At 43.7% G+C, this 17,457-nt stretch overlaps 1 protein-coding gene across 1 annotated transcript; it reads right to left on the bottom strand.

Annotated features, from left to right (window-relative positions):
* Nucleotides 1–2,069: 2,069 nt before the first annotated feature.
* Nucleotides 2,070–9,398, bottom strand: LOC130476727 (arrestin domain-containing protein 3-like). Its single transcript, XM_056848702.1, has 7 exons — nucleotides 9,140–9,398; nucleotides 6,571–6,583; nucleotides 6,188–6,256; nucleotides 4,455–4,602; nucleotides 2,895–2,997; nucleotides 2,266–2,522; nucleotides 2,070–2,153 (listed from the first exon to the last, which is right to left on the bottom strand). Exons 1-7 carry the CDS (start codon nucleotides 9,396–9,398, stop codon nucleotides 2,070–2,072), a joined length of 933 nt encoding a protein of 310 aa, XP_056704680.1.
* Between the last annotated feature and the right edge of the window lie 8,059 nt (nucleotides 9,399–17,457).

Raw genomic sequence — 17,457 nt, 5'->3', positions numbered from 1 at the left:
TCTACTGACAGGAAGTGCTTGCTAGGGTGCACATGCAACTTTGGGCTGGGCACCAAGGGCCCAAGGCGACCTTGTCAAGGATCCTGATGCAGTTATTTTGGCCCACATTAGTGCTAAAAGTCCATACCTTCTATAAAGCATGTGTCAACACACCACCAACCAAACCCCCCACTCTGTTTGAAAGGGTGGCAGTGGACTTTGTGTGACCCTTGCCTCACTCTTCTCAAGGCTTCCAGTACCTTTTAGTCCTGATGGGCAATGCCACCTGATACCCAGAGGCCATACCTTTGCAGAATATGCAGTCCACTGGCATTGCTTGAGCAATTGTGTGCTTCTTCGCACAGGTACGGTTTCCACAGGAAATCCTAACGGATTGCGATACACCCTTCGTGTCTTCCCTCACAAATGACGGTGCCTCATTGGGCATCAAACAAATCTTCACCACCATCTATCATTCCAGATGGGCTGGTGGAGAGATTTAATTAAATGTTGAAGGTGATGCTTTGGAAGTTGGCCGAAGACAAGCCAAACTAGTGGGATTTTTACTGGGACCCCCTGCTGTTTGCCGAACAGGAGATGAAGCAGGCCTCCACTGGTTATGTGCCCTTTGAACTGCTGTATGAAAGGAAACCCAAAGGGATTCTTGATCTTCACCACCCCTCAAGGGCTCTTCTAGTTTAATGTAATGCCTTTTAGGTTACATTGGGTGGCAGCCACCTTCCAGCAGCTAGTTGACCAAGTGCTAGCTCAGTGCCAGGGTTATGCTCTGGCCTATCTAGACATTATAATCTTCAGCCCTGATTGGCTGTCCCATGTAAAACACTTGGAACAGGTACTGAGAGCCCTAGCAAGTAGTGGATGATAAGAAAAGCCAGCTGGGGTTCCAAAAGCTCAAGTACTTAGGCTTCATGGTAGGTTGAGGACAAAAACTACTACCAGAGAAAACAGCTACAATGGAACAGAGTCCCGTTCTGGTCACTAAGAAGCAAGTGAGACACTTCCTTGGCATTATGGCTTATTACAGCTGATTCATACCCCACTTTGCTTCCATGGCTGCCCCATTGTCACTGCCTGAAGAAAAACAGTCCTTTGTACATCCAGTGGACCCTGGAGCGTCTGCAAGCATTCTACTCTAGCCACACAGCTCTTTCTCAAGAGCCGATCCTCCGAAATCCAGACTTCGAGTGGCCTTTTGTCATTTTCAGTGATGCATCAAAATCTGGTTTTGAAGCAGTCTTGCCCAAGAGAGGAACAGCCCATCCTATTTGTCAGCCACATGTTGCAAGCAGCAGAGACCAAATATGCCACCACTGAAAAGGAAGCATTGGCTATCAAGTAGGCATTGGGAGCCCTTCAGTATTATCTCACTAACAATTCTGTCACCCTTGTAATGGAACATTCTTTGTGATGGGATAAGGGAAGACATAGGTACCACTTTAGGAAAGCTATGCAAGAATATGTACACACAAAAGGTCTGCTACACAATTTAGACCAATATCAAGGGGTCAAAGTGAGCACTGTTCATCAGTGCTGCTGGCAATCTGTAATAAAATTGCAATTCAAGAGAGCTGTGACTGTGTCCATAACGTGTGGGCCTGAAAGCACAAATAAATTGAAAAAAAAAGTTCTTATAGATCCTTCTCTAGGCAACCAAACTACCTTTATTCTGAATATAATGTTTCTTGAAATTTCTTGTTATTACTTATCTGTCCACCAGATATCACACAAGTCCTTTGGCATTGATCTCAGTTCTCAAGTCTGTTTCAGCCAGTTGCAAATTCTGCAAATTTCTGTGTCATGATTTTTAACTGTAATCCATAGAAGTCAAATCTGGACCTATGTAATCCTTTGGGGTCCTATTGAATCAGGTGTTCGTTTAGTGTATACCTAACTTAATTTTCTCATTAGAAAAAAAATAAGAAAAATGCAAATAATAATCCATTTATGAAGAATGGGGGGAGCTTCAAACATTCTGGAAGCATAATAAATCCAGCATTCTTGTTTTTGCTAGCTCCAAAAACAACTGCAAATGCATGCTACATAGGCTGCTTACACTTGATGTTCTGCTGTCAAACGGTATGTAATGGTATGGTACCAATGACAAGTGGTAAATTAAGGGAGAGTTTCATTCCACCTGGAATAGCAACATATACCTAGGAGTTAAAGACAACAAACAATTAAAATATGAATCAAAACGACTGTTAAGCCCACTAAGAAAATTAGTGGTTATGTATTCATCTTCAAAAAGTCAAGCACAGTACTTACCATTAGATAATATTCCACACGAATTATTTTACAATCAAGGATTGATGGGGAAACAGGTGGAATTTTCAGCTGTTGGCCATTCCAGGTTTCTGTCTTCCCTGGTGACAGGGACTCTCCTTGCAGCTTGGCCACAGGTTTATTTTCTTTGTTCGTTCTTCCATTGGCATAGTATGTCTGCATTTGATAAATGGCAGCCTTTGGTACCACCATTCGGGAAGAGTGGTTCTCAAACTCTGCAAAGATCTGAATTGGTTCACCTTCAATTAAACAGTATATCAGACACATTAGATGGAAACAGGAGAATGCATCCCACAATTCAGATTTTATTATGTTTAGTAATATTATCTTTACAAAATTGGATAATGGTAAGAATACCTCATAGTACCAGCACCAACAAGACAACCTTTAACACATGCAATCTCATGGCAGAACTCACACCAATTGCAAAGGAGCGGAACTATCCCATATGCGGAGCTTAATTATAAGCTGAATGTAGCATATATAGATGTAATGGTAACATGGCTATTAACTAGCAGTCACAGGCTCTCTGTTTTACTTAATTCAGAATGTCCGCAAGGCTGCTTTGTTCCAAAACAAAAAACTTTTCCACACGAACTTGTTTTGCACACCTGGGGTAAAGCCCTGCCTTTCGATTTTGGCTCTTAAGGATATTGGGCCTGAGGCAAAAAACCAGTAACCCACAGTCTTTTCTTTTGTTCCTGCTTGGGGTGTCTAAAAGAAAAACAGAACAGATATACTTACAATTACATTTTTAGTTCAGTACAAAATCACATTGCTCTACAGCTTTTCAACAGATGTGTTCAAATGATAGCATCTTTGGCAACGTTCAGCATAAATCCAGGCATGAAAATAGAAAGCATCTTGTAAAAGAGGTTTCTGTTAGCATGAGAGTTTGGAATGATGGTCGGTGAGGGTTTTTTGCGCTAGTTCCCCCATCCTATCCCAGTTCATCCTCCTAGTACATTTGCAGTGCAATCGTAAGCAGCCACACCCTTCAATCGACTTAGTAGGGTATAACTGTGTTTTGGACTGCATTGCTGTACTACCAGTGATCAACACTGATACAAGAAGAACTGACAGCTATCTTACAGCTACAACCGTATCTGGAAGAGAACTTGTATTACTGTTAAGTGATACCTCCAGATTCAACAGTGATACCACCAGACTTTCTTTTACAGAGATCAGATTATTTTTATGAGTAAAGGGGATGAGTTCTCCATTAATCCTTCTTCAAACTCCATCTAAAAGGAAACCATCTTCTAGGGCACCTTTCCCAATAATCTGTGCATTACTTTTGAAAAACCAGTATTACTTTAATTTAGGCTTAACCTCATTGCATTAAAAGGGCTAACAACTGCACTGTACAAATATTTACAGCCTGATCCTAACCATGTTTATTTTATTGCAATGAAAACAAGTATGTTTGCTTGAATAGGAAAGAATGGCAATGGCTTAATTGACAACCTAGTTGACAGTCTAATTACATTGATGTTCTCAGTTTTATGCAGATTTAGGCAACTGTAAACTAATATACAATCCAAGCCTATACACGTTTATTTGAATTAAATCCCACTGAGTTTGAAAGGACCTATAAATTTCCAAGGTTATCTCAGAAAGTGTCTATATTCATTATCGCTCGTTATCTGTGGCAAGAGATTACAGAGGTTCTCCCCGAACACAGCGCTCTAATAACAAAGCAAAAGGTTGCCTCAGCCAAATCGTCAGTTATCAGAGAAGAAAGGATTTTTTTTTAATCTGAAGGAAAATATAAAGAAAAATACAACAAAAAAGTTGGGGAGGGGGATCTTATTGGCAGTTTGCCAGCATTACCTAGTCATTCTAGATGAAATCAGAAGCCCGGGAAAGGCTTCACCTGTCAAATTAGGTCTCCATTATGCAGGAGAGGTGAAAGGACCTTAATCGATCCTTTCCCACTAACGTTTCTCTTTCCAAATGTCCCACAGCTAGATAAGCAACAGAGCATTCAGAAGTGCCGCCAAATCAGATTGCCATTTCCCCGGAACTCCAAAAGAGCACATCATATTCTTATACTTCAAATACTTCATTGTACTTAACTACTGTTATGACATTTTTTGTTATTTCATTGACCGTGTTTTGCTATTGTTTCATTTCAAAAACAAAGAATGAGTCATTCTGTCAATTCTTACCAGTAATGAAGGAGTGTTGATATCTATATGTTCAACAACCGTAAATTCCTTCTTTGATTTTACTGGTAGATGCCAAGACCTGTGCAATTTTGCTTCTACCCAATAACGCACACTGCCATGAATGCCTTCAAATGAGGTAGGGAGTGATCTGTGCGGAACACAAAGGTCAAAACCGAATAAATCTTTTATCACCTTTGTCATTTAACATAAATATACACTCCGTCTGGGTAAGAACATTGTACTGTACTGTTAATGTATCATTATATAATCAAGCATAGTTTGGTTGTAGGATTTTTATGTTCAATTTGTTTGGAAGAAATATCTCTGTAGTTAAAAATTATTTGCTCAGCAGAACTACAGAATATGACCATATTTGTTCTGGATTTGCACCGTAATATGTTACAAGAATACAGTAACCCAGCTCATAGCCCAGTCAACCAAAATGCTTGATTTACAACATTTAGTCCCATTGAGAGGAAATGGTCACAAAACAGGATGAAATCTAAGCATTCCAGCTTGCTTAATTAGGTCATGGATCAGGCCAAGTGATCCTTTTGTCTTAGGTCACTTTTAAAATCAGGAAATAGGTTACAAGCAAAGCATTAAAACAAGATGAGGCCAACTAATTGCTTTAACATAGTTGACCTCCAATTTCTATATAGGAACATATTGATGTCAGCAAGGCTATTCCTTTACAGAAGTTTTTCGAGGTCTGAGGCAACACCTGTAAGAAATGCTCCTTCAGTTCCTGCAGTATCTGACTTTTTCTTAACAGTAATAGGTTATAGATATGAACAGGAGTTTGAAAATAAAGCTGCCTTTCAGTACCATTAGACAAAAACAGCAATAAGGCCTTACTGATTTCATAATATCAGAATATCAGTATCAGCTGTCATCATAGCTGTGCCTATAAGAAACATAATAATTAAAAATAAACTACCAAAAGTACAGTGGATGGTACTGATCCTTGATCATTAATCCCATCCCCTTTCTAGAACATAGGACAATGAAGATAACCAATTTTTGTTTGAATATTACATTTCTATAAATTGCTACAATGATATAAACTGTAAAATCCACTTTTAGTTTCAGACATACCCTCTAGATTCTGTTTACCGACAAGGCTCATCAGTTAACACAGCTTCTGTTCCTATGAGTAACCTCAAAAAGGCTAGTCTCTGGAGTAAATCAGGAGAGGTAGAATGTGTTTGGTCCATAATATTTAAATGTCCAGTGTGTGTGTGTGTATCTATCTATCTATCTATCTATCTATCTATCTATCTATCTATCTATCTATCTATCTATCTATCTATCTATCTATCTATCTATCTATCTATCTATCTATCTATCGCAGTTCAACTTGTAGCATCAGCTACACAGCTCTGTGCAACCTCAATTCAGCAGCAAGCCATGCCAGCAGCTCTAAAAGGACTAATGATCAATTCCTCCCATTTGTAAGGAGCAAAATAAGTCATGATGCTGATCAGATGTCTGGGCAAAGGGCATGATTGACAGGAGGGCTATAGGTGGCCCCAATGTCTCATGAGATGAATAAAAGCAACCTCTTTTTAATAGTTTATTAGGAAGATGCCCCCTGTAGCATATTCTAGCGCAATCTTTGTGACCACTGAAAAGGGTTTTTACTCTCTGCCCCCATATCTTAATGTACGAACTTTCCATCTATGGATTTACTGTCAGTCTACTCTGTCACAAAACATCAAGCGTATACTCACACCTGTGGAAGCTGAAAGCTGAATGCATATTCATGCCATCCTGAATGAATGATGTGGTTACCTTCATTGAAAAGAAAAAGAACAACAACTGATTTTTATACCACACTTTACCTTTAAGGAGGACATTGATTCAAAGGGTCGCCATGAGTCGGAAGCGACTTGACAGCACTTAACACACACACACATAAGGAGTATCAAAGCAGCTTACAATCACCTTCCCTTCCCCTCCCCACAACAGACACCTTGTGAGGTAGGTGGGGCTGAGAGAATTCTGAGAGAAGTATGACTAGCTCAGGGTCACCCATCAGGCTGCATGTGGAGGAGCGGGGAAACAAACCCGCTCCTCCAGATTAGAGTCTGCCACATTTAACCACTATACCATGCTGGCATTATCATCTAGGAGGGAAAAACCCAATATGGTATTCCACCTCTGAATATTAAACGCATATCATCATGCATTACGCAGGCTGCTTTAAACACCAAAAGGGACTAGGGTGGGATTAATAAAGGGGTGGGCAAAAACTGCACACCACACCCTCATTTGTGTTGTTCCAGTGACCTGAACCCTTTTTATCCTTGTAACTGGACTGTGGTTAATCACCAAGAAGTTTGTCTAGTCTCTGTGACAGTTCTTTCTATATTTCTAAATTCAGTATTTAGTATTCATCTCAATCACCCTTGTCTCTGTCCTTTCTCCTTTTCCTCCTGTTGTCTCCTCTATGGCCTAAATTTAGATTATAAGGTCAAAGACAAGGCTGTATTGTTTCAAGGGGGGGATCTTTTAACTGATGCCCCAATATGCTTTCTATGCTAGATTAATTTTTAAATATTATATTATTTACTTAGCTGCAGCACTAAAAAATAACACTGATCCACAGCGCTTTATTTAATATATGTACCATTAAAACCAATGCTGTGTACTTAAGGCTGAGGATTTATGAATTCAATATAAAACTTCCTTGTCCTGTGAAGGGTATTTTGAAATTATCAAACAACTAAAATAAGGCATGTTGTTCAATTCTTTATAATTGGCAATATCCTCAAAGGAGACAATTCCAGAGTTAAGCAACATATTCTAAATATTATAGTAATGAATACAATGACTTTTTGAGCATACACATTGGTGATGCCCATAACGATGGTGTGCTCTTGAATTTAAACAGGCAAACAGGGCCAAATTTGAGCAGAGGTAAGACCTCAGTCATTGTATTACAAGAGAGGGGTACAACTTGTTTTAAAGGGACAGACAGATAAGGAAGGGGGAGGAGTAGCATTATATGTCAAGGATGTGTATACTTCTGAAGAAATACACACTGGCACCCAGGAGGAACTCAAAGCCCCAATACCGGAAAGGGATTTTGACCTAATCAGCATTACTGAAACTTGGTGGGATGTCACTCACGACTGAAGTTTCATGTTCAGATTCATATATTTCTTCACAAGTATTTCTTCAGCTGAAGTGGATCCTCCTCCTCCTTTGGAGGTTTTGTTGTTAGAGTCCTTACCTGAGCCACCCCTTCATGCATCTGATATTGGAACTATGTCATCCAAGGACCCAGTTCATGTTCTTAACTGGATGTGGGGGGATGGCCAGTAGGGAAGCTTGAGGAAAAAGTCACACCATTTGTGTCAAGACAACATGAATTATCAGTGCATAAGGGTTGCCTCCTTGCGGAAATAGAGTTGTTATCTTTAAAAGTTTGATGCATCATGTTTTGGAGGCATTGCATATTGGCACTCTGGCATAGTATGGATGAATGCTCATGCGTGCAGTTGTGTGTGGTGGGCCAAGTCAGATGTTGAGGGGGAAGACTGGGTCAAAAGGTGTGATGAGTGTCAGGCCACAAGGCCAGCTCCACCACATGCTCCAGTGCACCCATGGGAGTCAACAAAAACCCCATGGTTGGAGCTTCATAATGATTTTACTGGCCCAGCTCAGGGCCAGAGGTTTTTTTTTTTTTTTTTTTATAGTGGTTGACTCATATTCTAAATGGTTGGAAATGATCCTTGTTTTGCCAATGACATTAAAGCCTTATGTGGACTTTTTGCAACACATGGGTTGCCAGATGCTGTCGTTTCTGTTAACAGTGTCCAGCTGACATCAGAGGAGTCTCACTCTGAATAAACGGGAACGACAAGGTTTTATAGTCAGATACAAACAACTATGCAGTTGTTTAACAGAAACCTTGCAGAATACACTGACAATGATAGTTGTGTGTGTAAAGGGCTGTCAGGTTGCAGCTGACTTATGGCGACCTCTTATGGGGTTTTCAAGGCAAGAGACTACAGAGGTGCTTTACCAGTGCCTTCCTCTGCTTAGCAGCCCTGGTATTCCTTGGCTGTCTCCCTTCCAAATATTAACCAGGGCCGACCCTGCTTAGCTTCCGAGATATGATGAGATCAGGTTACATCATGCTGCCTTCCCCTGCACAATGATAGCTGGCAACTGCTATTTCCTTTATCAGCATAGACTTTGCTATTTCCTTTAACAGCATAAACTTTTGGCTTGTTTCCTCATTAATTTAGAAACCAGAGTAACCTGTTCATCCTTAACTGTGTTCTGACAAGAATGGCAAACACGGTTCAGCACCTTAAAAGCAGAATTATAGTTGAATATGTGGCTATATTCAACGTTCACAATAGTCAGAGACAATTTAATGGCTACAGTTTGGTTCACTCCTGCTTTCATTTCTCCCCACAGCTGCAATCTTAAATATCCTTATTAGGGAGGAAGTCTGATTGTATCCAGTAGGATTGGCTTTTAAGGAAATCTGTTTAGGATCGCTATGCATAATCATCCAGACTGCAGTAAAAGAAAGAAAGAAAGAAAGAAAGAAAGAAAGAAAGAAAGAAAGAAAGAAAGAAAGAAAGAAAGAAAGAAAGAAAGAAATGCCGTTTGCCATGGGAAATGGTTCAAATATGTTAGAGCGATTGATTCAAAGTCAGCCTTACCTCTTTCCTGCCCAAACAAGATATCCTTATGCTTGAAATATTTTTCCGTTGCCCAGTAACTATCGTCGGAAGTGTCGCCACTTCTCGATTCAGTCCAGCGTACGTTTGCAAGTCCTTTTGAATGTATTTTAAGCGAGGTGACTGTAATTTCTTCGGTAACTTCTAAATGCACCCTTCCGGAGACTGTGTCCCCCCTCGAATAGACATTGCTGTCATTAAGATAGTCCAAGCTTATTGTCAAACTCTTCACCTTCCCCATGTTAACAGCTGGGTTTTTTTTTTTTAACAACAAAGTCTAGGAAAATATAGTGTAAGACAAAAAGGGGGATGAAGAAAAGTCAAGATCTCATAGAAAAATGCGATCTTTCCCGAACCACGATCAGTTTCTCTGCACTGCGTAAAAGACTGCAGGCAGGATCAAAGATCAAATATCGTGTTGTGGACCAGACCGTCCTGGGGATGCCTTCAGCAGGAGGCGCGCCGAACGCCGCTCGCTGCCCCTCCGCGGTCCCTGCAGGAAGGCGAAGGCGGCTCGCCCGCTGCCCGCTCGCTTGCAGACGAGCTGTACGGGGGAAGAAAGACCCCCAGCGCGCCTGTGTGGCTCCGGCCTCTCTGTGCAGTCGGTGTAAGGGCAGTGGCGTAGCGTGGGTTGTCAGCACCCGGGGCAAGGCAAGTAATTTGCGCCCCCTAACCCGTGGATTTTAGCACTCGAGTCTCTTCCACTAGATTAGTTAAAGAAACCCTTACCCCCTAAGCACATGTATTGTTTGTGCTGATGTAATTAAAGTAAAATGACTGAACCTGGGGCCTTCGGTATACCAAGCAGCTGTGGGACTTGCAAATACCTCTGTACTTAATAATTTGTGTTTAAGAGGTGTTTGGAAGATGCAATACAAACCTTATGCCTGCTTGTCTTTGGGCCATACTCCTCCTGTGTTGTTTAGGTGGAAAGCAGCCACTGGCTTCCTTTTGGGACTTCATGTACCCCCCCCCATTCATTTTCATATGCCCAAAACATATATTTACTGTTTACTGATATGATGCTTGCTATACACCTCTGTGCACATCCTGGCCACAGGAGGCAAAGATGTATAGTAAATTGGCCCATGCTGCAAAACTAAATTAACTGTATACAATTCAAATTCACCAATTAGTAATAAGTGGAAGATGAGTTTGAAAAAGAAAAGTCCAGGAGGCAATTCTCACTAAGCATCAAATTCTAATCCACAAGTGGTTTCTCTAACAATGTGTGTGTGTGTGTGTAAAGTGCCGTCAAGTCGCAGCCGACTTATGGCAACCCAGAGGCCACTTACCGGCATCATCTTCGCCCCGAACCGCATTGAGGCGGGTGGCGCCGGCTCCCACCACCCGGGACCGAGGCGGAGACCAACGGCCGAGGCCTGGAGGAGTGCGGCGGCCTCGCGTGCCCAGGAACCTGTTGCAGGCGGCGCTCCCGGGCCGGTGGGACGGCCCTCGCGGGACCGGCGCCTCTCTCAGGGCCCAGCGCCGCCCCGCGCCCTTCAGCTTTGTCTCGCCTTCGCCCCCCACCCCTCCTTCCCCGCCGCCTCTGCTCGCCACAAACAAGACGGCCGCCGCCCTCCAGCCTCCTCTGAAACTCCCCCCCCTTCCGCTGGCCCGGCAGGGAGGAGCTGCTGAGTCCCACCCCCAAGGTGGGCTGGGCCGGGTGAGGCCGACGCTGTGGGCTCCGCCGTGCGGCCCTGCCTCAGCGGCGAGGGGGAGGGAGATTAATGCCTGAGGCGGCCCTGCCGTGAGTTGGGGAGCGGGGCCGCGGCTTTCCCGCCCCCTGGAGGCCTGCTGAGAGTTTGAAAATGTTATACAAAAAACACCGCTTTGAAAGGGTTTTTTGGATACCGCGGCTTATGAATGGTTGGAAGACGTCTTCACTGCAGTGAGAGAGAGTGAGTGAGTGAGCCAGGCAGGGGCAGAGAGCTGCGAGTGCGCCCCCCCAGATGTTGCGCCCGGTGCGGCCGGCCCCCCCTGCACCCCCCACGCTACGCCACTGTGTAAGGGAGCCGCGCCCTCTCAGGCTGCGCTTCCTGCCTTGACTCTCGGCGTGGAGGAAAAGCCGCCCTCCCGTCGAGGAAGGCGTTTCACAACCCGGGAATCCACAGCCGAGCAGCTTGGAAAGGAGAGCCGCGCCTCTCAGCTGGCAAACGAGCACGGGCTGCCCGCAGCCAGAGCGCCAAACAGCTGATGCGCAGGGACGCCCCCAGAGCATCGCCGCCTGGTTGGAGCAGGAGCGGAGGGGGAGGGGGCTCTGCTGGATAGTTCAGGACAGCGTGTTGCATTACGATGAGCGGCCCCCAGCAGTTGAACGGATTCAAAACCGCATGAGTTGGGAATCCAGGGAGGGGTGAGCACCACCTCCAAGGCAGACCTAGTGAGCGGATGGAGGCAGGAGAATGCCTCGGTTTGGTTCTCCCGTTAGTGCAAATCTTGGCTGGATTTCTTTAAAAATAGTTTGGAGAGGGTTCTTCTAGGGTAGAAAACGATTTTGCTTGTTCCCTCTACTTCCAACTATACTAAGTCTTATTGTGTGTGTTAAGTCATGGCTACCCTATGAATGAAAGTCCTCCAAAATGTCCTATCTTTGACAGCCTTGCTCAGATCTTGCAAATTGAAGGCCGTGGCTTCCTTTATTGAGTCAATCCATCTCTTGTTGGGTCTTCCTCTTTTCCTGCTGCCCTCAACTTTTCCTAGCATGACTGTCTTTTCCAGTGACTCTTGTCTTCTCATGATGTGACCAAAATACGACAGCCTCTGTTTAGTCATTTTAGCTTCTAGGGTCAGTTCAGGCTTGATTTGATCTATAACCCACTGATTCGTTTTTTTTGGCAGTCCACAGTATCCATAACACTCTCCTCCAACACCACATTTCAAAGGAGTCTACTTCATTCCTGTCATCTTTCTTCATTGTCCATCTTTCACACCCATACATAGTAACTGAGAATACGATGGCATGAATTAACTTAATCTTGGTGGCCAGTGACACATCCTTACACTTCAGAATCTTTTCTATCTCCTTCATGGCTGCCCTTCCCAATCTCAATCGCCTTCTGATTTCTTGGCTGCACTCTCCCTTTTGGTATTATTAGATCACCTATATCAGTGGTTCCAAAACATTTCAGGCCACTGCCCCCTTGGTTCCACAGACTCAACCCCAGCGCCCTCTACCCTATCCAACAACACAGTTGAAGGGGCCCACCTCTAGTGCCCCTTGCTGCCCCTTTGCCTCTTAGTGCCCCCCTAGGTAATCCCACCACCCCAGGAGGGGGGTACTGCCCACTTTGGGAACCACTGACCTATATAAAGGAAATGGTGCACTGGAGATGGTTACCATAGTGAGGAATACACTGTGAAAGAATATCAGTTTTCTAGGATTTGCATTCCTCTCTTTGTGTTTTCTGTGTCCCAATAGCCTTCCCAGATCTTGATATACTGGAGATAGCTGCTTAAATGGGTTAAAAATTAGTGACCATTTTGAGGGGGCGGGAAATCTATTGGTAGGTTCATTTACTCTTTCATTTTAAAAAATCCATTAAACGAACCATAGGCCATTTCTTTCACTAATGCACACAATGGTTTGCCTGTCAACTGGCACCTAAAAGTATTATGTAAACAAATAATCCATATGTATAAACAGGTCTATTTAATGTGCATGCTTTGCTGCTCATGAACTAAGTTCTGACAGTCCACAAATGGTTTCCCGTCCTCTTCATCAGGGCTGGATGAAATTAGCAGTTCTGTAAAGTTTGTAAGGATGTTTTATTCTGAGCATTCAAAGTTTTCATTAAAAATTTCTCCTCTCTTAGAAGAAAGTCCCAGAGGGGATTACTCTCCAATGCATACTTACTTTATTCCCAAGTAAGTATGCATTGGAAGCTGCATAAACATACTCTAGGGTTGCAATCCTAAGCAAATATACCAGAAAGTACTGAATCCCTTGGGACTTATTGCTGAGTTATTTAATCAGTTAAGTCATTTTTGTTTTCCCTGGGTTGAAACATAATAGAAATTCCAGTACTCTTGTGTGATACTTTTTTTTTAAATTTCTGTGCCACAACATTTCTGTGCCATCTTGTGGCAAAGAGAGCCAACAAGTTGTAGTGGTTAAGAGCGATGGTTTGGAGTGGTGGAGTCTGATCTGGAGAACTGGGTTTGATTCCCCACTCCTACACACGAAGCCAGCTGGGTGACCTTGGGCTACTCACACTCCCTCAGCCCCACCTACCTCACAGGGTGTCTGTTGTGGGGAGGGGAAGGGAAGGTGATTGTAAGCTGGTTTGATTCTCCCTTTGGCATCCCACTCCATCCATACAGCTCTTTCTCAAGAGCCGGTCCTCTGAAATCCAGACTTCGAGCGGCCTTTTGTCATTTTTACAGATGTATCCAAATCTGGTTTTGGAGCGGTCTTGCCCAAGAGATAGAGGGACAGGAACAGCCCGTCCTGTTTGGCAGCCGCAAGTTGCAAGCAGCAGAGACCAAATATGCCACCATTGAAAAGGAACTTGTGCTGCACAAGTAAAGTTAAACACAATTTGCAGCCACTATGTCAAAATGTGTTATACAATCTTAATGTTCAATATAACTACATTAATGAACATAATAATAAACATAAACATAACATCAACATGCTCCAAGTTGTGCAAGTATTGTATTAAATCTGGTAGTGCGTTCACAGGATGTGAATGCATTATCAGATATAACACAACAGAGGCACAACGTGGAGCATGTTGATGTTATTTTTATGTTTATTATTATGTTCATTAATGTAATATGGAACATTAAGATTGTATAAGACATTTTGGCATAGTGGCTGCAAATTGTGTATAACCATTTAAAAGGAGGCATTGGCTATCAAATAGGCATTGGGAGTATTATCTCACCAACAATCCCGTCACTCTTGTAACGGAACATTCTGTCTGACGGGATGAGGGAAGACATAGGTACCGCTTTAGGAAAGTTGTGCAAGAATATGTACACACAAAAGGCCTGCTACACAATTTAGACCAATATCAAGGGCTCAAAGTGAGCATTGTTCATCAGTGTTGCTTGCAATCTGTAATAAAATTGCAATTCAAGGAGAGCTGTGACTGTACCTAACTGGTGTGGGCCTGAAAGCACAAGAATGTAAAATGAAGTTAAAGCATCAATGATAACAGCTTTCATTTAAACCAAGGCCTTTTATAAATTGAGCAGGTTGCTGGCCAAAGGATTTGAGTGTCTGTCTAGATGGCCACGGTGAAGGAAAGGTCCTTAAAGACTGCAAGTTCATTTGCAGCAGTATCGTCTGTCTTTGCACTGCCTTTTTGTTGCTACTGCTGTCCAACAATGTAAAAACCCCCTCCAAATCCTAAATATAAGATAATTTATCTGTAAAATGTAGTAGTAGCTCAAAACCTGCGGTTAAATTCACGATTAAAAACTCACGGCATTGTAAATTTTGTTCTTAAATCCAAGATTGATCTAAAGTGGCAGCAAGGTGCTCTGTGGCTCAGTCCTGATAACAAACTCCTGCACTCTGTACCACTAAATCCTTCCTTAGCCTTCATGGACTGCCCTATTTTGTAACTAATTTTTATCTGCAGTTCATCATGTTAATTATTTCTATATAAATGGTATGGATTTGTAATCAACTGTTTCAGTTTTTCTTAATCCCTATTATCATTTATTGAGGTATTTTTCTTACCTTTATGTTTCAAAATGAAACACCCAAGTTGATTTGCAAACAAAGAGTAAAATTAATCTGGGATAAAGAGTAACATTTTTTTAAATACTTGCTTGTTTTTATTCTGCGTTGGCAAGGTTAAAGAGTTGTATTTGCATTAGTTTATTCCATTATTATTATTATTCCATATTTATTCCATAGTTGTTATCATCATCATCATTATTCCATAGTTTAATAGCATACCAGACCATGCAATGTGGTGAATAGCAACCTCTGCAAACAACAGTATGCGCTTTACCAGTTTGCTTTGCAGATTACTACAATTTTGTCTTGTCTGCATTGGCTCAACAGCCATGTCCATATAAGAGAATGGGTACAATTTTACTTCTGGGTAGAGGAGCCTTCTGTTCCTTCTTCTCATGTTGGGCTTGCTAAAATTGACAGAGCAAACTCATCCTAAAAGAGCTGCTCTCCTTCCTTCAGAGAACCAGTGCTGGAATGTAGGATTACATTGTTGCAATGGAATGAAGCTGCAATGGGAACAAAATGTGAAATGCTTTGTGCTCCTCCTGTAGATCAAAGAATAGCATAACAACTTAGGAGTTGTCAGGTGATGTGGGAAGACTTCTTCAAACATTGCTCCCAACTTGCTAGAATCCGGGTGGAGACTGTGTTTCTTATTTATTGATATGTGTAAATAACCACCCTATGAGTAAAAAACCCAAGGAGTATCTGCGAACAAGGGACTGAACCTTAAAGGGGGAAGGAAAAGGGTACAGGTAGTATCAACCTCCTTCTCTTCATGCTGTGGCCAAAGTAGCCAGACTGGGTACATGTGGAAATACCTTAGCCTGTGCATCACAACTTCCTTAGGATGCACAATGCAAATACCTTAAGGCTTGTTGTCATGGGGCCAATACACAGCTTCATTGTGGAAAAAGCACTAGAGGGAACATGCCCTACACCAGGGGTGAGGAACCTTTTTCCTGCCAAGGGCCATTTGCACATTTATAACATCATTCGGGGGCCATATCAAGTGTAGATCTCCCGGGGGGGGGGAGGCTAGGGTTGCCAGGTCTCCGGCCACCACCTGGAGGTTGGCAACCACAGGGGAGGCAACGCAGAGAAGACCTGGGGGCTCCCCCACTCCTCCCCCCTCCCAGGAGGGAGGGCAGCCAGCGGTGGGCCCAAGCAAATGAGGTGCTGGGGGCGCAGCCCGCAGTCGATCAGTAAGGGAGGAAGGGAGGAAAACAGAGAAAGAGGAAAAGGGAGAGAGGGAGAAAGAAATGGAAAGAGGGGGAGAAAGAAAAGGCTGGAGGGAGACAGACAAAGAAAGAGAGGGAGAGAGAAAAGCCCCCCACACATACCCACCAGCCCCACGCAATCTGGCCCCAGGCTCCATGCCCTCCCACCCCCAGAATCCACAAAAGGCCCCCCGAAGCCTGATCGGCTCCTGCGTGCATGCTCTGCTGCCAGGAGCCGCTGGCCTCTTCCCCCCCCCTCGCTGCTCAACAGCCGACAGGCAGCAAGAGGGGCTTACAGTGTGCCCCGGCGTTCCTGCACGCTGCGGCTATAGGGGGCAGCCTTGGGGGAAGTGTCCCTCCCCCTCCTCTTGCCAACTAACAGCCGTCAGTTGGCGAGAGGAGGTCCAAAGGGCGCCGCAGCGCCCCTGCAAGCTGTGGCCCCAGGAACACCCTCAGGGAGGGCCGCCCTGTGCCGTTTCTCCTCGGCGGGGGCCCCGAGCTCCCGAGGGCCACAAAAAATGTCCTCGGGGGCCGCATACGGCCCCCGGGCCTGAGGTTCCCCATCCCTGCCCTACACTGATACTTACATATAGCTGATGAACCAGTCTTTGAAGCAGGACAATGAATGAGCTCTCAAAGAAGTGGGAAAGACTGGGTTATTAGGAAAAAACCTTATCACCATGTTCCATCTGTGAACATTCATAAATGGCCTCTTTTTTCATGATAGAATTTAAGTTCTGTGCATCTGCCTCTACTTGGAGCGATATGCCTCTGCCTTGCCATGAAAGTTTCCCATGACCACAAAGAATTTATGAGCAGGATCCAACCCTGAATTTTGTTGTTGATATGTAGCTAGCCTTATCATGCCTAGGACCTTTGTTCCTGGTGATTATAGAATCAGAGTTGGAAGGAATCACCAGAGTCATCTAGTCCAACCCCATGCCCAATGCAGGAAATTCACAACTATCTCCTCCACCCCCCCCCCAAATGACCCCTACTCCATGCCCAGAAGATGGCCAAAACAAACAAACAAACAAACAAACAAACAAAAAAAACCCTCGAAGATCCCTGGCCAATCCGGCCTAGCGGAAGATTACTTCCTGACCCCAAAGTGGCAATGGGCATTACCCTGAGCATGTCAGAAAGGGCCATGAGAGCCAAACATTGATGTAATCCTTCCTGCCCTCCTTCTCATGATCTGCCTAAATTCATAGAATCAGCATTGCTGTCAGGTGGCCATCTAGCCTCTGCTTAAAAACCTCCAAAGAAGGAGAGCCAGTCACCTCCCAAGGAAGCCTGTTTCACTGAGGAACCTCTCTGTCAGAAAGTTCTTCCTAATTTTTAGCCAAAAACTTGTTTGATTTAATTTCAACCCACTGGTTTTG

Source organism: Euleptes europaea, chromosome 4 (assembly GCF_029931775.1).
Source record: "Euleptes europaea isolate rEulEur1 chromosome 4, rEulEur1.hap1, whole genome shotgun sequence".
In the NCBI taxonomy this organism is placed as follows: domain Eukaryota; kingdom Metazoa; phylum Chordata; class Lepidosauria; order Squamata; family Sphaerodactylidae; genus Euleptes; species Euleptes europaea.
The sequence above is the reverse complement of the archived record's forward strand: the minus strand, read 5'-3'. Positions and strand labels throughout refer to the sequence as shown.